General features: G+C 39.5%; 1 protein-coding gene across 2 annotated transcripts in view; it reads left to right on the top strand.

The window, feature by feature from the left end:
• Positions 1 to 43: 43 nt before the first annotated feature.
• Positions 44 to 24,847, top strand: part of LOC134798185 (synaptic vesicle membrane protein VAT-1 homolog-like) — a 38,425-nt gene continuing 13,621 nt past the window's right edge. For both annotated transcript variants that reach the window (XM_063770533.1, XM_063770532.1), the window contains exon 1: positions 44 to 594. In XM_063770533.1, the coding sequence (XP_063626603.1) occupies positions 59 to 594 (536 nt within the window). In that variant the 5' untranslated portion in view covers positions 44 to 58. The remainder of the gene's footprint in view (positions 595 to 24,847) is intronic.

Here is a 24,847-nt window from a genome sequence, read left to right as displayed (position 1 = left end):
ATGGACGTTATTCCGTAACCTACTGTTTGTGTTTTATCAGGGACGAGATATTTGCAACATGATGGGCTATGTCGGGCTACCCACATGTTCGGCGGGGGTGCTCGCCAGCGCCACAAACCGGCCGGGCGGCTCTCTGCTTCCACCGGCCACCTGTTCGCCGCGCCCTCCCCCGCGCCGCCCGCGGCACCCTCGCCCCGCGGCGCCCGAGGTGCGCGCGTCGGCTCGACTCCCTCCCCTCATTCGTTCGCGACGCGTCGTCTCGCCGGCCGGCTTTCGATACCCGGGCTCATTCGCACCGCGTCCGTTCCCCGTATCGCTCAACGCACCCCACAAGTTCACAATGACGGAAAGCACGGACACCCCGGCGGCCGCGGCGCCCGAAAAGACCCCGACCGAGAATGGAACGACTGAAACTCCTCCGGAGGAGACCCCGGAGAAGAAGGAAGCCGAGAAAAAGGAGGAGGAGACCCCGCCGCCCAAGGAGATGCGCGCCGTCGTCCTCACGGGCTTCGGAGGCCTGAAGACCGTCAAGATCCTGAAGAAGCCCGAGCCCACCGTCGGCGAGGGCGAGGTCCTCATTCGCGTCAAAGCCTGGTGAGTCCCTTTTCAAAATTTATTACCGATTTCATATACTCACTCAAAACTTTTTGCTGAAATATCCGAAAGGTTGAATCCGAACAGGTTTCCTGTGCGTTTTAAACGCAACGTGTTTTTATAAGACGTTAAATCTGTTTTGAATTTGTAGACACGAAACGTTTTAGAAATGACGAAGAGAAGAGGGTATTCCGTTTTTTTGTTGTTGTTAACGGACGACTTCGCCCTTATGACTTATTGTGTTAGCTAGGGAATTTTTGTTGTTAAATCCTACCCGGAAATTAATCCTATTATTAAGATATAAAGATAAAATCTTGGTAATTTTTGAGAAAAAAAAACAAGGAAACCATTCGGTCATGTAACTGCCGCTTAACCAGATACAGATAAATAAACAACCTCCCCATAACATCGGGGCAAGTAGCTCTGGTTTTCAGTGGTCTGGCACTGGGGTGGAGGTTTGGCTCAGGTAGCAATATGCTGCGAATCTGAGCGTGGTGCGCGCCGGGCCCCGCATGCGTTGTGTCTCGTCTGCCTCATTAACATTGCTGATTCACATCTGCCGCCACCGAGATGCAACCAATTGAAAATTCTGCACGCACTCTCGAATTCGCGGTCGACCTGTGTGACGCGCCCTTCAGCGGATTCACACTCCAACGACTCACGACGCGACGGAACTACACATTAAACCCAACATAATTATTCGCAAGCACTATTATTAGGCACTAGACAGACCACTTTCCGAAGCTTGTCAAAATCCATTACAATTTCTGATAAGACATGGAATAATGATGAGCCGATAAATTTAAAATCGCGATTCTTGTTCATTTGCTCATCTAGGTGTCGTGATCTCTATCGATTTCGCTAGATAGCTCATTGTTTATTCAGTGAATAGTTATGGTAAGTAAATCGTGTTCAATCCGACGAGCGTTCACGCATGCATCGGTGCAGCGGACCGTGTTGTCTCGGCCGTGGAAGGCTACAATTTTAATGATATTTTGTCATATGAAGCCGCACCGTAGCGAGTTCATGCGAAAGTGAGTTGAGCGCCCACTGACATTGTTCTTTGTTCGTTTTTATCGCTCCAGTGCTTGAGATAATACAGACGACTCGCCTCAAGCTCGAAGCTACTTGCGAGACGACACGGTCATGAGTTATCGGCCACTTTTCTTGTTAAAGTTAACTGGTGTTTGTTTCAGCAATTTTCGTACTTAACGATGAATGATGTGTTTCGCTTTTGTGTTATACTTATCCGAGTGCCAGACTTAAGAAGAAACCAACAGCTACTTTTACTCTCTTAGTCTTGCTTGGTTAAACCACAACCGGATATAGGTACTTAAACTTGCTAGGTCAACTAAACATGACACCATGACTTAAAACACCGTAACCATACTTCACGTAGCTACTTGGCTCCCAGACTCCTATGATTCTTAGGATAACATTTTATCAAAGGTCAAATAGGATAATTAAAAACTTTAAAAATCCATCTCCTTAGTTAGACTGGCGATAATTAAGTAGGTACAATATACTTTCAAACTGAGCACATAGATAACAAATGTTCTTTAACTTGATACTAGCAAACAGTAAAAATGTAAATATTACCCGAGGATTCTGTATAATTTTTTTTTAGTAAGATACGGTTTTTAATATATTTTACATTTGCAGTTTTGTAGTCCGTAACAAAACTCGATAAAATAAATAAGTACATTTTATACTAGCAACTTAAAAATCATGAAATCGTATTTGCAATATAAAAGGCCATAATCAGATAAAGCGACAGTGGGTCATGCATGCTATAATCCAATGGAAAGAAACGAAGTATAGACTCCATACATTTATTATTGGCTTTCTCTCCTTTAGTCGATGTGTATAAGCAAGGAGGTGCATCCTCCGGCCGCGCTAATTTTAGCCGCTTATCGCTCGCTTACTATGGAAATGACCACGACAACCGCCAGCTGCCGCGAATTATGAACGGCCTGGCCACGGTTGCCTCGCTATTCGTAGGGTACCGGTCGCATCGACCGGGTACCCTACGAGATACCAGTTCTGAGTCTAGACTGCACCGCAAAAACGTGTGAATTCCGCCCACACGGTGCGAGCGTACCGGCGTACTCAGGCCGACAAGAAAATATGCCTAACATTTATTGACTTTTATTTATGCACTTATTATACTACATTATGAATAAAACAATGTGACTATGTAGGAATTTCAGTAAAGTGTTAAAATACTTATTATGGACAATCACATCCACCATTACGTATTGTCGTTATTTTGAAAGTTGATGAACGATGGCTCTAATAAATAGAATAAAAAACTTGAACGCGCTCAAGTCAAGGTTAACGAAGTGCTCTACAAATACTCACCAAACAGCTTAACTAGATTATTATCTCGGAGTTTGTTGACCCACAATTAAATAGTCATTATAATGTAATGTAACGCCGCCGAATGTTTTAAATAATACCTGTCTAGCCTCAAGTCACGCGGCGCCGCTATGGTGGCCATGACTTTACGACGAGACGAGACTAGGCCGTAAGTAATACAACTTTCCTTGCAATAACTTTTTACAACCGTATTGTGAGATCGATGTGATTCATTTCCATCTAAATAGCATTCGCTTGTCAACACGATGTGTGTTGCAGATTTCAGTTCAAGCTTTGTTTTGGATAAGAAAAATAAATCCTGTACTGAGAGGGATCTGGTTTATGTTTCACTTAATTAAGCTTCTCATTACAGTCGTGGAAGAAATCGCAGCGGGCGGCTGGGTGAGATGATTCATGTGTCCATGGATTGTTTTAACGGCTACCTAAGCTGAACTTAACAATTTGTGATAAAAACAAACTCATAAAATTTCAAGTAGTCCCCTCATGTATTTGTTTCCTTTTCGATCAATCGGCCCAGGCTGCAGAACAAGGGTGCCTTGTTTGACGGTGCCATTAAATTAATGACTTGTGACCGTTATAAAATAAACTCTCTCCGACGATACATGGTGCGTCGGTGCAGCGTTGTCTGCGCGCCGATCAACTAATGTACGACTTCGTAAGTTTAGTAAGACTTCTCAAAGGGTTCTGACCAATGAATAACATACCATTATTTTCAATCAGGTCAAGTCGGTGTCAGTGTGAGATGTCTTCCAAGAACAATCGACGTACTCACGCCTTTCGTGAGTGGCTTTCTTTTTGATTCCGAGAGTGCTTAATTATATGTGGAGATAAGTAGTGAGGGATGGGAAATGCGATCGTAGACTTTTTTGTTGTGTAGCGGGCATCTGCTCTACATCATATATACACTTCTTAGAACACGGAACGGTATGTAAAGCCTCTTTTTTGGTCGTCTGAGGGATAGTTTGTACTAATCATTGATGTAACATTAAAATGTACCCGTCGATTTAAATTAGTATACTTAAACTAACATTCAATTACGTTTAAAATCTTTTGTCAAACTTAATTAGAGATGTCTATCTCATGACGTAATTGGTCTTCTTTTTGTGGCGAAAGTGCTCGTTAATTGCTTACATCCTTTCCTTTGTTGGCGTATCAATTTAAGGACTAAAAATAGCGTTTGCCCCTCGTGATGCGACGCTCTATGGTATAAAGTGCAGTATTGTGCATTTTAATGGGCTTTGAAGCCACATAAGATGGGAGAGATGAATTTGTTTATTACCCTCTTCCTTATTGAGAGCGTCTGGCCGAGATAGCTCTCTTCCTATGAGTCACTAGAAAGCTTATGTTCTTGAACTAACTCGATTGGAATAACTCGCCATCCTACCTGACTGCAAGCACTGCAACCACTGTGTAGGTGGACTCGCTCCCGAGATTGCACATCTACAATTGCTTCTATAATTCTACCTACACTCTGTAGGTAGGTATTAAGGCGTTCTTGTTGCGTAAACTTGAAAATCTATAAAAACTTATTAGCGTCACTATGTAGCATTAAGGAAGTAGGTAATGTGGACCTTAATTGTGATTTATTGTAAGAATTAAAAAAAAGGTCTGCTGTGTAATCATTCTCATTCTATAATAACACGTTATCCTGTTGTGTCAAGATGCAAGCGCCTATCCATCTTTCAATCAATCATGTTCAGTTTGATGGGCAGCTTATGTTTACAGTCAAACTCGTTAAAAACGGTGTGAACGTTTTATTTTTATTGTGAAATGTCCTACTTGTAGGAAATGCATCTGCCTGTTAAAACAATTGAATGAACTAAATGTTTGCGGTACATAGGCGATGTGTCATAGTCTTTATTCTCGCTTAGTACTTACTTGGCATGGTACTCCTTACGCACATGAGTCAGTCCACGGTAGTATCGTAATTGAATCATCATGTACCATTTGAAAACAAATAATTAAACTGCCAATTAAAATAAATATTGCTATTTACCGAGTCCTTATGTGCCGTAATAAATCAGAATCTGACATTAAAAATATTAAATATGTACTAGAAGTACTACTATAACAATAAAAGTGAACGCGACCTGTACCTAATTTAATTTTCAAGTTTATTGATTTATTGTGCAAAAAACTATGGCGCTCAGTTTTGTTATCGCTTTACATTTAATTGCGTGTGCGATAAGTCATCGATTAGTCAGCTCTAACTACAATCGATAGTCACGGCAACCGGCGAGAGGTAGATCACCTAAGTAGAGACATGCTATAGATATACGAGTATAACCTACTGTTAGCTCTTTAGGATGCCACACTCAACAAGGAACCCTTATAGCTTCGTCATATGCCCTCTTTTTGTGAATGACTTAGCTCAGCTATTTTTATGTAAAAGCAGCTAGGTATTGTTAAATTTTTACAGTGTCATTGAGTTTTTCTTTTTTGATTTAAATGCCATCTAGTGAGTTTCCCTCAAACTGGTACTAATATAACTCTAGTACTCACAGTGATGTGCTTAGGGGTTTCAAGTAATGCGACGAAATAACGCTAGATGGCGTTAACCTCAATTATCCATAGGGCCGCAGACATTTTGCACTAGATGGCGCTCTTATTAATATTTTGAGTTACAATGTCATTGAGTTTTCACTTCTGCCGGCACTCCCGGAGTGCAACCCGTTGTTTCTTTTTACAAGATTTAAGCATAGGTAAGTACAAGTACATATATTAAGTTATTAACTTCACTTGAAACCAACTAAGTAACTAATACTTACTTACTCCCTTATTTATAAAACTTAGTAACATCTTACAAAACTTTATTACAAACAGAAATATTATAATTATTATAAATGACGGATAGGGACAATCGATTATCTGCGGTTTGTTAGATTTGACAAACGTTTATGAATAACTAAATAATATAAACTTGTTACTAACATAATATGGGACTAGTCCTGAAATAAATATTATTCATTCATTCATTCATTCATAACGCCATAAATGCAGTCTAAAATCAGTCGTTAACTCTAATTTCTCCAATTTTAACTCACTCGCCCGGAAACTTGATAAGCATGTGCTGATTTCTATATAAAGTTTCTTTCGAATAACAGAGAAAGAGTCGATTTCTGATAGAAATGCCCAATGGCATTTTACCAGAATACATCTAATCTCAGGCAGAAGGAGAATACATCATGTCTTATAGATTTGAGAAGGTAGTGGCGGAGTGATGGTCCTATTTTCCGTAACTCCAAGTCAGGCGGAAGCTCGATTGGGAGTCAGACTGAACATATGCCTGCCTATAAAATCCTTCATCGCAGCAGATGCTGCAGCCGGGTCGCGGCCTGCGGCCGCCCGCGGCTACATTGTGAGTCTGTCAAGTCATTGAACTTACGAAAATGCTCCTTCGCTTATTGTGCCCATAATCGAATCAACTCTCCGCTCTATATGGCAGTAAACAAGCCGGATTCTTTTATCTTTTTTGACAAATAAAACACGCATGACAGGTAACAAATCTCCAAAATATCCGACCGGAATTTCTCGGAACCTTCGTCGTGTCGTGCGTGTGCCCTTATTTAGATGTGAATCTAAAATCAATCTCGATCTCGTCGCACTTTTATGGAATTTAACTTCTTTTATGCATCGTTTAAACGTAATGTGCCTTCCAGTCTTCATTGTGTATTTATAGTAGGTGGTTTTTCGCGGTTGCCGGGCAAAATGAATTGGAAAATCCCGTGACTGGGTACTGCATGGAAAAGGGGTGTGGTTGCGTCGTGGCAGGGTGGTCGGCATAGGGGGTGTTCGTCGCACTCGGGGGCGAGGGGTTCAGCTCCCGTAGTCTGCGAGGCGCGGGGGGCGCGCCGGATCAATACAGCGCGTCCCCTGCCCTCACCTCAAACCTCACTTCCTCACGCCGACCAATCTCCGCGGGCCCTACGTCTTTCGACGCCAATGCTTATTTTTTATAGCGCCCATTAACCAAGCTCTCCGATAAATGAATAGAAGCACATTGTGTTGATATTTTTTCTTCTCTCGACTAGCGGCATCTTTCTATTCTTATGTTAATAATTCATATCTGATACAATCGAGTACAATCTTTCTCCACGCGATGGCTTTCGATTACCAGACCGATTCTTAGACCGACGTGAGTAACGGCTGACATTACCAACTACTTGTTGAATGTAACGCTGACTATGTCGTATCCTGCGATCATATATAACCATGGATACCGCCTTTAGGAACATTACCGTTCAAATTCTCGGGCCAAATTAGCACACATACACAATTACGCCTACATTCAAATAAGACGACGCGTGTACAGAGCCTGTAATCAAAGCTCGTAAACAAAATAAGAGTCATCTTTATTACACTAATGGTACATAGCTAAGTGTAGATGAAATGCATATAATGTCAATAACTACCAATCAGCGACATTAATCCGCTAATAACCTTCTTGCTGTACGTACTGGCCGCTGAGAGTTCGCGGTTCATATTTGATTAGAATATGACTTGGACAGGGATAGGTTTATGCCACACAGTGAAGAACCAGTCAAATAATTCACGTATAATAATTTAATGCAGATTAAAAGATAACTAGTTAAAATGTTGTTATGACACTTATGACATGACAGACTAACTCAACATAAGTAAATATATCATTGTTGTATAAATGTATTCCGCTATAATAAGTATTTTGTATATTTTATTATCAATCTGCATGGCACGTTCAGGTATAGTCTGTCCGTTTTTCTAAGATCAAGTACGCCATAGTAAATGTTTGGCGAACTTGATCTTAGAAATCGGACTGGCTATACAGTCTGCAAAATTTACATGGGTACACGAATCGGGTCAAAAATATTTGAACAAGCGGAGTCACAATAAATCCCCACTTTCAGTTCAGAATATTTTATATGTGTCGGAGAATAGCGGAAATGTGCCATCTATCGCCTTCAAGAGGCGTTTTGTCATGCAAACCTTGACAAATAGAGCAAACTAGGGTCTTACGTACACTTGAGTGGAGTTCGACGCAGTTCCGCCAAGACGTCATAGAGTGCGCTGTTAAAACAATTGAAGTCCAGAACAATTGAAGTTATACTGTCAATCGACCTTCAGAGAGCACGATGAGAACAAACGGGAGAAGATGACGTCTGTGGCGGCTCCTGGGTCTAATCCACTAGTTTGCTTAAGATAAGAAACGTATCGCGTGCTGTGATTTGTAATGAGTCTTGTGCAGTAAAGATTGTGAGTTGAACATCGTATTTCATTGAAGGCCCTCGTCATCCACGATTGAAGGTTCTGATGTGCTGCCGATAGTATGATACGCCCACAATTCCCGACATATGTATATAGCCGGTCAAGCAAGTTTGTCAGTAGAAAAAGGTGCAAAATTAAAATTTTGTATAGGACCACAGCCGTTCGCGCGCTTACATTTTCTAAATTTGCCGCTCTTATAATATTTTAAACTTTCGCGTTTTGAACACATATTAACTCACATTATACGAAACGAAACTGATTTACGTCGGTAAATCAAGGTGATTGAATATAATTCGCGTTAGACCCGTCTATAATGTGAGTTAATGTTTGCCGCTCTTTTCTACTGACGGAAATGGCTTGAGAGAGAACCTACATATATGCTACAGTAGAGGGTGGATTCAAATGATCAACATTTTGAGATAATGTGTGTATTTGTTAAATTAATTCAGTGAAAGCATGATAGGAAAAATGTATCTACATATAGGAACCGGGTATGATTATCTCACGGGTTATATCTCATGAATAGAACATATTCTAGATATCTTGCCAGGCATCCACTCAATTTCATGTCTCTCTAATTGGACAGCTTTTTTCCATAGTTCTCTGCGAATAGCATCTTGTGGGAATCTGAATGGAAAGTAATGTAAAATGACAATACCAAATTTGATTATTAATTTGAAATAACTAGGTAGTTTTTTTATAGCTCCATCTCATGAAATAAAAAAGGAAAATACAAATCTGTAAGAAGGAATTTATTACTACATTTATAATTATATAGAAAATACCTAAACCAAACACAAGTTAATAAAATAGTCTACTTCATTTAGCATAACACCATCCCTATTATCCTCGCAATTTAAAAAGTCGTATGTTGTTATGAAAGTCGTATGCAGTTGTTACGTTTTAGCTTAGCACGGTAGTATTGAAAACAAATCGTCATGTTTTTTCCAAATTCTACTGAAGTTATCTGTTTACTACAAGTGAAAAGTGATTCCACTGTCCTTGGTATGAACTAAAATAACTTCTGCACCACTTCACGACACATGAATATATTTTTAATTACAAAAAAACGTTGTTTTTATAAATCAATTTAGCCATTTGTCACTGACTGTCATCTCGGTGGTACTGAGATTGCCAATCGAGCAGTTTGTAAGTACCGCCTATCGCGGGGTAGTTTGCGTTGGGTCATAATTGAGCGGACAGAATACTTCCATGTATAGCATTTCGCTGGTCGTATCTTACTCAATAACAGTCCTATTCATTTTATACTAAGAGTTTATATATTTACTGTACACCTCGTGGTCCTCGTGATACTAAAAATAACAAGATATTTGGTTTTATTATTATTTTATTTTGTTTGCGTTATAAAATAAATTTGGATTATCCTGCAAGATCAGAAGTGGGTTGCTACCCTATTCAAATTAAATTTGGCTTAGCTCCTAAATAATATTGTACTTAATGAAAAAAAGTAGACTTCTACTTACTGATACATTTTTATTGCGGATATAATCCGAAAGTACTGTTATAGTAAAACAGGTTGGATCTGTTCAATAATATGGGCTATTTAATGATTTTTGAAAATAATTGACTGATAGATTAAAATCAATGTCAGTCGTATGCCTTTACCTAGCTTAGTTGTGGGTATCATTTTCATGTTTACAAAGTAGGCAGGCACCCGCCTATTTACTTATATTTTCTATCTTTAATCATATACAGCTTGACCGTTGTACCATTAAAAGTATCAAGGAACGGAGAAAACTGGAAATATAATCTTTATATTTCCTTACTAAATTGCGTCGTTGTATTCGTTGTCTCTAGTCTTACTGTAGGTACAGGTAAAAAACCGGGCAAGTGCGAGTCGGACTCGCGCACGAAGGGTTCCGTACCATAATGCAAAAAAAACGAAAAAAAAAAGCAAAAAAAAAAACGGTCACCCATCCAAGTACTGACAACTCCCGACGTTGCTTAACTTTGGTCAAAAATCACGCCTATTCCACCTATCCCTACCGCGATATCCCCCCCAGTGGGGATATGTGGAATATTTTTCCATCTATTTCTACTGGTAGTGATACATGGAATCAAGTCGTCCATCTATCCCCCCTATTTTTGAATGGTAGGGCCAGATGGAATTTATTACGCTTTTCCCAACTACTTTCCCCCTGGTAGAAATAGGTGGATTTTTTTCCACGTGTACCTGTTGATTTCCCCCCTGGTGGGGATAAGTAACTTTTTTTCCACTTTAACCTCTTTTTTCCTCCCCAGGTGGGGACAGGTGGATTTTATGTTACCTATCCCTACTGCCTTTTTGTTTGGTAGGGATATATGGAATCTCTTCCACTCGTCCCTGCTACCTTGCTGTTTGGTAGGGATATATGGAATTTTTTCCACTCGTCCCTGCCACCTTGCTGTTTGGTAGGGATATATGGAATTTCTTCCACTCGTCCCTGCTACCTTGCTGTTTGGTAGGGCTATATGGAATTTCTTCCATTCGTCCCTGCTACCTTGCTGTTTAGTAGGGATATATGGAAATTCTTCCAGTCATCCCGTCCCTGCTACCTAGTAGGGATATATATGGAATTTCATCCACTCGCCCTGCTACCTAGCTGTTTAAGGCCTGCGCAAACCGGCGGACTGCAGCGCAGATCACCCAGGAGGATTAACGTGCTCCTCGATGCCGCGGAGTAACAATCCTCCGTGATGCTCCGAGATGCTCCATGTCTCAGAGCATTCAAATTTATACCTGAATGAAATTGAAATAGGGAAGAATACACATTGATAAATTTAAAGTGATCTGCGCTGCGCTCCGCCGGTTTGCACAGGCGTTTAGTAGATATATAATATGGACTTATTCCACCCGCCCCTGCACCTTTTCATATTTATGTTCAGATAGCCTCGTCACAATTTTTTTGGCCAGTCTTTCCAATGTAATTAGGTAAAGATGATTGGAGAAAACTTCCATGTATCCCTATCAAAATACAATCAGGTAAAGATGATTGGAAAAGTTTCCATGTATTTCAACCAAAATACAATCAGGTTAAGATGATTGGAAAAGTTTCCATGTATCCCTACCAAAATATAATCAGGTTAAGATGATTGGAAAAGTTTCCATGTATCCCTACCAAATAGCGAGGTTGTAGGGATAAGTGAAAAAAAATCCACCTATCCCCACCGGGGGGGAAACCAATGGATATACATAGAAATAATTCCACCTGTCCCCAGTGAAACAGTAGGGACGGGAGGATAAAAATCCATTTATCCCTACCAGGGGGAAAATGGTAGGGATATGCGGAAAAAAATCCATTTGGTATCAATTAGTAGGGATAGATGGAAAAGTATCCCTACTAGTAGAAATAGATGGAAAAATATTCCACATATCCCCACTGGGGGGGATATCGCGGTAGGGATAGGTGGAATAGGCGAAAAATCACGTTTGTTGTATGGGAGCCCCATTTAAATCTTTATTTTATTCTGTTTTTAGTATTTGTTGTTATAGCGGCAACAGAAATACATCATCTGTGAAAATTTCAACTGTCTAGCTATCACGGTTCGTGAGATACAGCCTGGTGACAGACGGACGGACGGACGGACGGACGGACGGACGGACGGACGGACGGACGGACAGCGAAGTCTTAGTAATAGGGTCCCGTTTTACCCTTTGGGTACGGAACCCTAAAAAGGCAGACATTGACAATTACATTTATAAAGAACTAAAATGTATGTTTTCAATGTTTTTTTTTAAAGTAACTTAATTAAGAAACTATGCCACAAGACTGTTCATCAGTGCCATTTTGTGTAATTATAAAAACGAATAGGTAGTGTTTTGCTAAGTGAATTCCCATTGTGCAAAAGCAGGACCACGCGTCGTGAGAAACATTCCTGCGGGCATCAACCGCCGTCCCGCGAACGCGCAAAGTTAAATTAATTGAGCAAGTAGGTGGCTCTGCCAGTATTAATCCGCTAGTCGTGTAGGATTGGGCCTCGGGAACGCAAGACGTGTTTAGAGTATAAATTCCGGTACGGAGCCGACTCGCAGATCTATATTTAGTTACATAGTAAGGGCTCCCTTTGCCTTTAACTCGCCCTAGCGCTCGGCATTTTTTGCTACAACATTTGGGACGCTGTAATGATATTCCGTTTATTACCCAGTGACGGCATCGGGTTCGATGCCAGTATTCTGAGAGTCATTTTTTTGCGCCCGCATTCATACACATGTTAGTAAGGGCGTGCTACATTAGCATATCGTATTATAGGTACCGTCTTTCTTACGTTCCGCTTTGAAAGATTACAGCGGCGGTCATAAACATTATTGTGACTTGATCATTTAGATTGGATTAGGTACATTATGATTTTATTCGTGCAGTATCTCGTTTCTCCACACCGACGAGGTCTACCGCGACGTTCGTTCGATTTTGTTTGGACCCAATTGGTTATCGTAAATAGAAAATGTTTAAAAAATTACTGCCTTATTATCTTAGTAACCCGTAATATGGAATCTCTTACAAACAAATTTTTATCATATTTAGAAACTGCCCAAATACCTAATAACTTAAATGCCCATTCCATGACAATTTCTTATCTGAAGCTTTCTTTTTGTTTTCTAAGGGAAGATAATATTTTATCTCTGTTTGTTTTGTTTATCGATTCAGATAAAAACAAAGAAATTGTTTTGAAAGAAAAGCAGAACGATGTTTTTTGCTGACCCATGCCAACCGTCAAAAAGTTGTAAAGACAAGCTGCCTTTACTCGACTGCCGCAGAAGGGGGGTAATTTATTCATAAGTTTCATATCCAGGGGGATCCTACTGTTTCATTTTTAATTATTTTTTTGCGCATTATCGTGCTTGTTTTGGATTTACGTTTTGTTTGTCCTAAAAGACTCATCTAAGTTCTTCTTGCGTAAGGCAAACTATAAATAAAATTTATTTGAACTTATAGTAGCGAATTACTCTTCACTAGCTAACAGCAGGGGTGTTAAATAAATGTCGGTCGTTGTGGCCCGTCGGACTTCGTTAGCTGATGGAAGGAGGCAATCGGCACCCATTCGTTTCCATTGCTTTGGAAAATGTTTGCGATATTATCGTGCAATTCTTAGGGCATGCTCCCGGGAATTCCCGGTTCTCAAATTCCCGGGAATTTTATAGTGTCAAAAGAACCGGTACTTCCCGGTTCTCATCCTATGGCTATTTATTCCCATTTCAATAGTAGTAATGTTTTAATACTTTAGCTCGGGACATTAAATAACATTTAATAATGGTGCTATTTCATAATAGCACCCCACCAAGACCCAAATAACCCGACAAACTAACCTGGTAAAGTAGGCATTTCAATATTTCCATTCGATATTACGGATAATGGTAAATTGTAAAATTTCACCTAATTTATCTATTTCAATTTTATCTGAAACATTGCTCAGTACTTTTATGCCGGTTACATAGACGGACTATGTTATTTATTAGCAATCTATCCGTTCTCGGGTCGAAATTTTAATTTCTGTATGCCGTGCCGTCATAGTGCTGAGTGCATCGACTACGCTACGGCCGTGTGGCTCGGCCCAGGCGCGCAGGCGGAGGCAGTGTGCCGGTTAATTTAGTAAAATAGGTTGGAACGCCAAATAAAATGTTTTCTTTTTTTATAAAATAAATTAAGTAATTTTTTAATAGTTATGCAATTATTTATATGAAAATAAGTCTATCATGAAGATTGTACGCTAACACAAACAATTTCTTAAAAATAATCATATGATGCCTTGAGAACCGGGAAGAACCGGGAATCCCGGTTCCGGCCATGCCCAGAACCGGGAAATGAAATTCTTGGTACCGGGACCGGTACTGCATGCCCTAGCAATTCTACTTACCAACCCATTCACATCAAACGTCTTGTCATCAATGGGCATCCGTTAATGAAATGAAGTTGTAATGAAGTACAGTATTAGTCTATAAATGGACTATTTATGAACCGCTTGCGAAGTTGCCAACCATTGGAATCATAGATCTAAAAATGGTACCTATTAAATAACTAGTTTTTGCCTAAATTCTATACGTCTGTCCTTTTTAGAACAGAAAAAGGTGTAAGTTATATCCTTGTTCCTCTTAGTAGATCAGATTGCAGAAAGTGGCCGACCAAAGGATAATATAATAACCCCTTTACTCATTCAAGACTTTATACCTGAGTACACCTGAGGTATCAACTTTTAACAAACTTTGAACCTAAAATCAGACGAAGTTGTAACTTCCGAAAGTTCCGATTTCCGATTCATGAAAGCCCTTCCGAGTCAGTCATTGTGTATGTATGTGTGTTATTGTGTCGGGCTCCTAAGAGCGTTAATTGGTGGTTCATCAATCGAATTCTTGTCTGTTTATAGCGTTGCTATTAGACGGTTTGAGAGCACGCGTGGCTACGGAATTAGAGTAAGCATAGGGGGAAACATGAATGTGATGGTAATTGTAGACATCCGATGTTCTAAATTTGTAATATTGGTTACCTACAGCAAGACTGTTTCGAACATAACTACTAGGTACCTACATTAGACATGTAGCTATTTATGGCACTTTATATACCATCCGGAAATTATGTTATTTGTGAGCAAATATCGACACCTGTCACTTTAAGAAATGCCTAAACACTCTGTATTTTATTTCTAGGCGCTATCGTTCGATCGCATTTCAAACGCAAAAGTGTCGAAATAAAAAAAATATGAGTAAGATTTCATTTCTTCTTCCCCGTTATAAATAGGGTGACACGTAGAGACTAATTGAGAACTTTCTTTTATAAGCTAGTAGGTTAGGCGTAGGATTCTAGACACAGAAATGTAATATAATATTAATGTAATATTATATTAATCGTAGCCAGTTTGCATAACCAAAATGTCTGATTTAGACCCTGATACGCCTCCTCATGTCAGTCAAGCCGTACCCGCTGGTCACTTCCTGGCAGGACAATTAACGCGGATGACTGCGACGAATATTTGTAGTATACGACGGTTGCTATGTGGGGTGACTAATTAACCATGAGCTTGCAAATGTACATTCCTCCGTCAATTACTTGCTTTGGTGCCAAGGCACCAACAATTAATGCCATAGTCGTCGTATGTAGATGTGTTAATATAGTTACCAAGAGCAAGAGGGTTAAAATAATTAGTCTTATTGTCCAAGAAATAGAGTTTGGCTTCGGACTTCACATGCAATCTTGACATGCGTTTTAATGGTCCCTTAAGTTTTCAACGCAGTGTCAGTAATGAAACGAGATCAAATCTCGATGTAAAGTGAACATTTGAAGCGTTGACAGATTGTTGATCCCTTTGCTGAAATTAGCAGACAACTTGTGCAAACTTTCAGCCTCACCGTGTGCCGACGCCCGACGACGGGCTTACTCGCTCAGACAACCATTTTCCAACTTTTGAACCTGTCTTTTGAATTAATCGCTTTTTTAACTACTTTAGTCAATGTCGTTTTAATTATAGTTCTGTCGCGAAGCTTGGCAGTTTGACATTAAAATTCATTATTGAGAGCGTAGGAATAGACACACAGGATATTAAAAATTTTCCCACTTCACTCAATAAACCCACTTCATTCAATTTTTAAAGCGTAGATTGTTCCGACTAAAAAGGCCTCGAACGGCATCCTAAAAATACATTTTGGTATTCCGAAAATCACGAATACTTCCGTTTAAGTTTTTTTTTTTACCTTTAAGCATGTGTTTAAGTGCCACACAGAAGTAGCACGTGTTGCGCATAACATGGCTACTCGGAGCCTGACGTGCATACCGGTGCAGGAGTAATACGCGCGAGTATGTAAAGGGAATTATGGCATATAACGAAATGTACGTCCATTATGATATTTATGATCTGAAAACTACCTACAAACTGTAACAACTACCTGTAGCCTCAGGGCTATCAAATAAATCTTAACATTTAAAATTGTACAAAGTATGTTATCGAAATCGAAAATCACTTATGTAGGTGTCTTGCAGCCAAAGCTCGCCTTAAAATTTTAAACCATCAAAAATAATTTTGTAGCTGCCACCACAGAATAAATAATAGTACTAGGTACAGAAGACTCACTCTCTAACAAAACGCGTCTGTTACGATCAGGACAGATATGGCCGCTAGTTGGCGACAGCGCCACGCGCGGCTTATGGCTAGCCACCAAAATTGCTGTGGAACGGATGTACTGTTAGCTACCTGTAGCAAAGCGACGAAATCGCGGAGTGAGCCACGCCTGCTGCCACATAGTTCGTTCGGTGATTAAAGTTACTAGGACTCCACGCCACGTCCAAGTTTGCTATAGTCATTTGTGGTCGACTCGAGCAAATTTTTATTCAGATAGGAAAGAAGGCTCGCATCCCAATGAACACTCAGAGCGTGGATGCATAAACGTCACGTTATGTGGATCAAAAATAAGTATGTGAGCTATGCCGTTCATTTCCGACCTCACCATAGGTGGAATCCGTCGGCCCTAGTCACAGTTCGACGAGTGTAGAGATCGGAAGCCGATAGAGTTGTCACGCCGCGGTCACACGCGTTACATTGTTTGTATTCACTCTGCTATCCCAAACCGCTAACCGGATATTAAGTCGCTTCTAAAAAGCAGGTGCTTGCTCATCCCTAAATTGGTGACTGAATTAAAGAAATAAGCATAGGTAGGTAGGATCTATATCTGAATCCCTAAAGTCTTTTCTCCTATCTTTGCATTTCCTAATATTGTTTGTCATAATGATCAGTTGTCCTAACACGAAAAACCCTAATTTTGTTTTCCCTATTATTGATTACTTATCCTAATGTTATTAAGCATATTTTCTTTTTTGCGAGGGTCGCAGGTCTAACCCTAACCTAACCCACTTTTGTGGCAGCAAGTTCTAAAACCTAACCATTTTTCAGAACCTTACATTATGGAAAATAATCGTTATGACAATTGATCGTTAGGGCATGTACCATTAGGACAACCATTTAGGGCAAGTGACTTTAGGACAAACGTTGTTAGGGATTCAGAATGACACCCTCCTTTAGGACGCTTCTTGCGTTTGCGGTTTAGGAAAGCCGCGGAAATGATTTAACCCCTGACAAATATCAGTTCCAAGAAGGAAGAAAAAGCCCTTAATGTTGTTCTTAACTTATCATTGCAAAGCTAAATTTAGCTTAGGGATACGTGATGACACAATGGCTGTAGTTTATTTTTGGACAAGGTTAATTAATTGCGGCTAGACTGTTTTAGTAAAAATGCGGTCCATAAGTCCAGTCACGCTAGTTGTTTGACACAGTGGCACAGTTTCATTATTCACGCGAGGTTTTCCATACTTTACATTCCATACTTATGATTAAAGTTACATAGTAATGACAGTTCTTCGATGGACATCATTGCATTGCACTGCACGCCAATTGTTAACAACTAGAACATCGCTATCAGTCGTCAATACCTAATTATTAACTATTAAGTATTAGGCTTTGTAGGTAAATAAAAAATACTTTTAACATAAAAATACTTTTATGAGAGAAATGTGTTATTAGGTATATGAAAAAATAACTTAGGTACCCATTTAACTATCTATGACACAGGAAGGATATGAACGGACTGTGCCTATTGTATTATTCACCATAAGTCATATTCAAGCAATTAATAAGGCAAGTATGACTAGTATTGGAATTACGCATTACTCTGCGGCAAGGCTATCTGCTAAATAACAAAACAGAGTTAGATCGTATATAACGTTACGTGTATAGCTAACATTGATTCAGCCTGTTCATATTGGTATTATGAGGGAATGAGCAAAGTCAGCTTCCTGTGGCCGTAATAGACGCATAACCATGTGCGTTAACTCGGCAACACGTCGAACCGGAATACAAATGAATCAGAAAGTACGTACTTGAGTGAGGAATTTCCTTTTAGTGCATTTGTACTCATGCTAATATGCTGCGAACTATTTATCGCCGCTGTGACTAGTTATAGTCATATCAGTCATGTTATAAGACTTAGTACAGTTCTTCCAGCGCTTATGAGGTACCTACTTCGCGCTCTAACCGCTGTGGATAACTGATAAATGGATGGTGTTTAGCAAAAATGAGTCATCCCACATCCATTTTGCAATAAAATGTCAACTCTAAGCGTCGATTTTTTGAGTTGACATCTTATTGAAAAATTAATGTGGGTTGACACATTATTGCTTAACCTTTGACCGATATATCCGCACCGCAGGTCCAACGCCAAAGACGGATTAATCGGTCACAGACCACAGAGCAACTTAGACCTACATGCATATGCATAAAGTTCAATTTCAGTTTTGACACTTAGGTGACGTGGCGTCCGAGTGACAGCTTTTGTGTTTGACACGGCGTCGAAAAGGTTAACAGCATCCAAATGATACATATACTTACAAATAGGAAGCAAACGAAAACACAGCAAAGATTTGCCGCAATGCGTTGCCATGTAAGATTTCGACAAGTACGGTGCATTCGAGTGCGCTGGGCGGCCTAATGTCTCCCTATTTTGACAAGCCCTTTATATAGACAGAAGAGAAATACTATGCGTCAGAGAAGAACAGCATGTTTCAAACATTTGGTCCGTTAGGCAGTAGAACCATTCTGTGCGCCTACGCTGAAAAAAGTATATCTATACAATCTGCCGTAAATTTGCTATACTTATTATAAGCTTTTCTGCAAGATATCTTTCGGCAGTTTTAAACCCTATTCATCAACTCTCCTAATTGGACCCAATTATCACTAATTACGCGGCTTACTTCCATCCCATGCAAATTAAGTTTCAAGGACCTACTGGTTTGCTTTACCAATAACACCACTGTATATCTTGCGATAAACATGTTCCACCGAGAACTTGAAGTATATGAAGCTAAAGCCAAACATCCTTCATTATTTACCATTCCATTCTATGTAGCACCCACGGCGCATTACAATGACGTCTCTGCACTAAACATGCTACGCCTTCTCGAATAACGATGCATGATAGTGAAAGATTTAGTTTGACATTAGTCTTTTTTTTTTATTTTTAAACCGGCGACGCGACGATGGGGCTTATAAATTTAAGTCTTCCGTCTCAACCTTTTCGATTACTTTAACCTCCCCGATTCTGTCAACTGGAATGCTCGTATTGAAAATGAAAGTAGTAAAGTTGGAGATGCAACATCGCGCAGGCGCCACTGCTGGCTGTAAGGATTTCGCCGAAGCGCAATGGAACGTGACGCTCGACATCCGACTTGCGCAAATTCCTTCACCGTGAACGCTACGAAATTTATAGTTTTATACCAATAGTAACAATGAGTTTACTGTGCTCGCAAAGAAGAATAATCACTATTTCGACAAGAAAACCACTAGAAGACTGCTAACTTACAAATATAATGCTTTCATTTAGTTTCCTGTTATAATGTAAGTTGGCAGTGGCATACTTCTTCACTTAACTGAACATTTTGTTATTGACTTAAATTATCCGCTATTCAAAGACGCCTTAATTGAATTTCGAAGTTACGCGAGCCTTAAACGACTTCAAATTTAATTACCGACTGAATGCTACTCAAACCAAGTTACTTGTGTTAGAGTAACTAACTTCTTGCAATTGTCCTATCTCTTAACTTCAATTAAATACGACTGATCTGATTGTGTTATTCAAATATTTTATCCCTTAAATTTTGCGAGCTTCCGAACCCTCTAGGTATTATTTCAATAGAATACATATAGATTTCAAGAACAATTATTTCCCCTGAGGAACTTATGTAGGTGACCTAGGACCTAGGTAGGCTATTGTACAGTAGTGTCGAGGTTAAAAATATCACCCCATGTCGGTGCAGGTCGATCCTGTCTGCCTCGCCTACCGGCGGCGCGACGCGACGTCGCGACGCCGTTTCAACCCCAATGCAATCTACAATTACTCACCCCGCGAGGATTACTCATCCGATATTAAATTGTTTAACGTTGTTTTAACTAAACTTCAGCATGCACTGAACGTGAACACTGAACTGCAATAAAGAGAAGAGGCAGCTCTATGGACGAACTGTCTTGTTGTCTGGGTTGTTGGAACTTCTAATGTCTCGTATCGTAGCTTAGAACTTGCCACATCATTGTTTTTCAAAACAATGAAACGAGCGGTTTGACTTTATTTCGTAATACTTAAAAGGTGTACTATTAGCAAACCAAATTTAGGTGGCAGTGGCATAAAACCTTAAACTGGCGTTAATCGGGTTAATTTTATCTAAAATGATATGGAAATAGCAGGTAATTAAGATAGGCGAAGGAGGGCACGGTTGTTGGCACAAGTCTCATGGTAATTCGCTCAGAGGCTCGGGGAATTGGAACAGTCGACGACCGGGGGTTGGGGCCTTGACACAAGTTTAACTCTTGTTGACACGCAACTAGCAACAACCCCTTACCACGAGTGCCCAAAACTTCAAGCTTAATTTATAATGTCGTGATACAATTCAGGAATTTTGAATCCGTGCATCGTAAACACAGATTAAAACTTTTGTGACAATGCGTCAGTAATTTTACGGATTAATAACAAAAAGTCCTCCTACCTGCGTATAAGGTGCGCATTACCGACTATTGTTGTTAAAGGAAGCCATTCAAGTCTGTTGAATACGAGTAAGCGGTCAGGTAGCGTGTGTAAAATTCGATACGAGGCTCGACAGATTATCTCGGCTTAACATTCCGGAGTAATGTGGGTCCCAGGAATCGTCGATATGGTACAAAGCTCTTTTGATTATAAAACGATAGTGCCCGCGTCCAATTTACCCAATAAAAAGCATGCGGGCGCGAACAGGGAGCTGAACTAGTATGGCACGGCCATGCGACTCCGATGTCGCCGTAATTATTCGGAATTACGAAGCTTTAATGCATTAATGTTGACTATTATGGGGCGGTCGGCTGCGTGTTCAAAGCCCGAGGGGAGCGTGTGCATTATTGCCCCTAACGCTGCATTGATATTCACTTTATGCAATTAAACAATATTACAAAATAGAAAATGTGTAAACAAACGACAATCTAATATGACCTAAAGGAAAGTAAATACCTACCTTGTTAGTAAATATCTAAGGTTCCATTTCCGACCGCTGCAATTCCAAACTTGAAGGGGTGTAATGTACCTATATTACATGTCCAAGATTTTGGACCCAAATCCTATGTAATTAAAGCAATGACAAATAGGGGATTGTACCTAAATAAGAGCTCCAAACAACCTGAATTCCGCGTTATACGATATCCAGTCGCAATTGGATTGTAAACACGCGAAACAAATTGGATTGGGAAAACCAAGGAGTTAGGTACACTCGCTACATTGTAGGAATGGGAACTACTGTGTGCATTATGTCGAGGGGGTATTTTTGGCTTAGCTGGCACTTCCTAGTTAGTTAGGTGTGCAATGATTTAACTCCAATAGCTGTTTTAGGGTTTACGACTCACACTCGCAGTAAAAGGCGACGTTAAATTTATAAAAAGCGGGGCCTAATTGTTTAAACAATAGCGGCTTTTATGGCAGTAAAATTAATCGGATATACGTAAACACAACTCGTGACTGTGTTAGTAAATGTGAGACTATTATTACGCATACGCATATTAAGCATACTAATCGCAGTTTGCAATTATGATTATGACAATACAGTAAGTGTTAGCTCGGGCAATGGCAATGAATGACTTATTTAGCTAACAGCGCATATAAGAAATGTTTACGTCTAGTTCTGTGGTTTACGTCCCCCTTGATCCCAACAGTTACATTTTGGGTTCACTTACATATATACTCCTGACACTCCATTGAAATATACTCGTAGTATGCCTCTAATTGTGGATGTCTAAAGTCTTTGTTACTTACTTAGATTTTTTTTATTATAGGACATCTTACACAAATCAACCTAGTTCCACAGCCCAAAGTAAGCTCAATAAGGCTTGTGTTGTGGGTACTAGACGACAATTTATTATATAATACATGTATAGATAAAGATAAATATTTAAATAAATAGAAAACATCCGTAACTCAGTAACAAATATCTGTGATAAACACACAAATAAATGCCCTTACCAGAATTTGAACCCGGGACCTCCTGCTTCGTATATAGGCAGGGTCACTACCGACTAGGCTAGGAGGTCGATTAATTTTGTGTTTCTTTTTGGAATAACGTACCTACAACGAAGGTACCTACGAGTACTTACACTATGTCACCACCAACAGCATTCTCAGCAACTTTGTTGAAAAATTCTTAATGTTGTGTATTTTTTTTCTCGATCTTTGTCTTTTCTTGTTGTTGCTTATGCTTACGATGAAAGATTGTTATGGATAGGTACGAAAGTAAAGTACTACCTACTAAATACTCCGCTCCTACCTAACGGTTGCTAATTTATCATTTTAATATGCAGGTAGGAAATATTCTAATAAGTATGGTAAGATTGACAGTTAATGCAGACATGCAAGTATGCGGCATACCCTTACAAGTACGCATTGCTATTGACGACGTAATATAGTAGACGTGTGGACGTATATTCTCATTAGTTAGAGTGCGGTGCAAGTCTTAATCTTGGGTAGCCAGTGCAACGTGAACTTTTTATTCATAACAAACTATTCGTTATCCAAGAGCTCTTTTATACGAGTATTTCCGAGCCATCGACTCGATCGTGAGATTGTTGTCACACCTCAGCAGACAAGTATAAGTCATACAGACACAAACTAGATGTCGCAAGGGGACAATCGCAAGTCGGATCGATTACGGCGGCCACTGCGCGGTTTGTGTTTGTAACGCGCGGCACGCACCGCGCCTAACAATCTACAACGTGCATGACTGTTGTTACATATTCATTAATTAACACATCTTGTTATATCTATCGACACCTGAAGGTTGTATTGTATTGACGAGGAATTTATATTCTCGCACTGGCTGAACATTAGGTATATGATGGGTCATTTGGTTTCAGGTGCCAAACAAGATTTAATCATCTTTTAACGATAGTTAATAAGGTTCTGAGAGCAATTTAACTGCTTCTTGTACTTAGTAACTTATAATTTGATCCAATAAAATAGAAGATTATTTTTCAATACCTGAAAATTGCGTGAATTCTGAAATCTGAAGATCGTAGACTTTAAAAATTAAAAATTGTAACCATATTACTGCGAATAAACCATTTGTATTAAAAAAAAGCATTTAAGAACTTATTGTAGTTTCTCTATTGCAACAAATCCCAATTTGTATGCGATACACTTGAAACAGGTCCCTGAAAACAGTTATACGATTGCCTCTACGGTGCTTCCGATCCGTGCTCCGTGCGTATAAACTATTAAACACTCGCAATCTGGAGCTATGACGCAGTCGCTGCTTTTACTGAATATTTAAGCTTATAATATAATCTTTATAGCTCATTCGATCAAATATTCACATCAAATTGAAGAGCGTCAGAAAAAAAACTGGAACAGGTTTTATTTACTCCAGCCCATTCGTCCTACAGAATTAAAGAGATCTATAAATGTTTTATAACTTTCATAAGTTTTTTTTTATATTCTATATTTGAATAAATGACGAGTCATCATCCCATTCATAAATTGAACAGACTAGCTCTTGTCGATGGACAAATCGCCATTCATGTTATTTCTCAGCTATTGTTTCCAGTTCCTAATAATACGATCTACATTAACCTTATCTTTTAGCTTGATCTACTAACTTATTCTCGAATAAGTATATCTTAGACTTCCTGTGCATCTCGTTGCTTCTATTTTTCCCTCAATTATGGTTATTTATTCATCTCTTATTTAAGTCTCTTCTCCGACGAAATCTAACAAGTTTACTCGTCAAAAATGAGTGACAACCCACTGACCTACTGGTGTACATGTAGATGATGTATATGTAGACTTATTACACTACATAACAATAGTAAGACGCAGTAGAGGGCCTCAATATTGATGTTGATTGATACGTCAGCGTTAAATATTTAAATGTGGGTATATTTATGCCGCTTGCGCCTCTGGCATAATAACAAATGGCTGCCGCATTCCATGCCCCACTCCGTTAATTACCAGTTTTATTAAATCGTTGCACGATAAAGTTAAACCGAGCGCCTCATGTACGATTAAACAAACAGTGTACTGTGCTGCATTACACGATGAGCAACTCTCATTGTGTAGGGCAGTAGCTTGTCTCGTTCCAGATAACTTGAGATGTTGAACGGTTTATGTGGGTGCTTTAACGCAGTGTTAGTATAAGATCTAACTTATCAATATGCAACGTAGGCTCATCTGAAAGTATATACCTTTGCTAAAACAGTCATATATTGTTTATATTATTACCTACTACATATGTAGGTAAGTACATATGTGCAACCTTAATGTTCAATGCAAGTAAACAAAAGCCGGTCGGGCATTCAAAAGAATTCCGATGCGAAATCAAATGACAAATCTCTAGGGTTGAAAACATTTAAAAAAGGTGGGGTTTAATCTAGGGTCTAATCTAAAAAGGGAATGGCGTGAAAAAGTTACATATTAACATGGCGAGGGTTTAATTGTTTCTGTTTCCGTGTATGAGTAACCCTTTTTAAACTTAGCAGTATCGCCGCCCTCAATCTCTACAACAAAAATGTAATCGTTTGAAACATAATGGGCTATCCGCATACATGATATGGAAGGCATTGTTTTTGTTTAGGCGTATGACCAGACAAGCTC

Source organism: Cydia splendana, chromosome 16 (genome assembly GCF_910591565.1).
Source record: "Cydia splendana chromosome 16, ilCydSple1.2, whole genome shotgun sequence".
In the NCBI taxonomy this organism is placed as follows: domain Eukaryota; kingdom Metazoa; phylum Arthropoda; class Insecta; order Lepidoptera; family Tortricidae; genus Cydia; species Cydia splendana.
The sequence above is the reverse complement of the archived record's forward strand: the minus strand, read 5'-3'. Positions and strand labels throughout refer to the sequence as shown.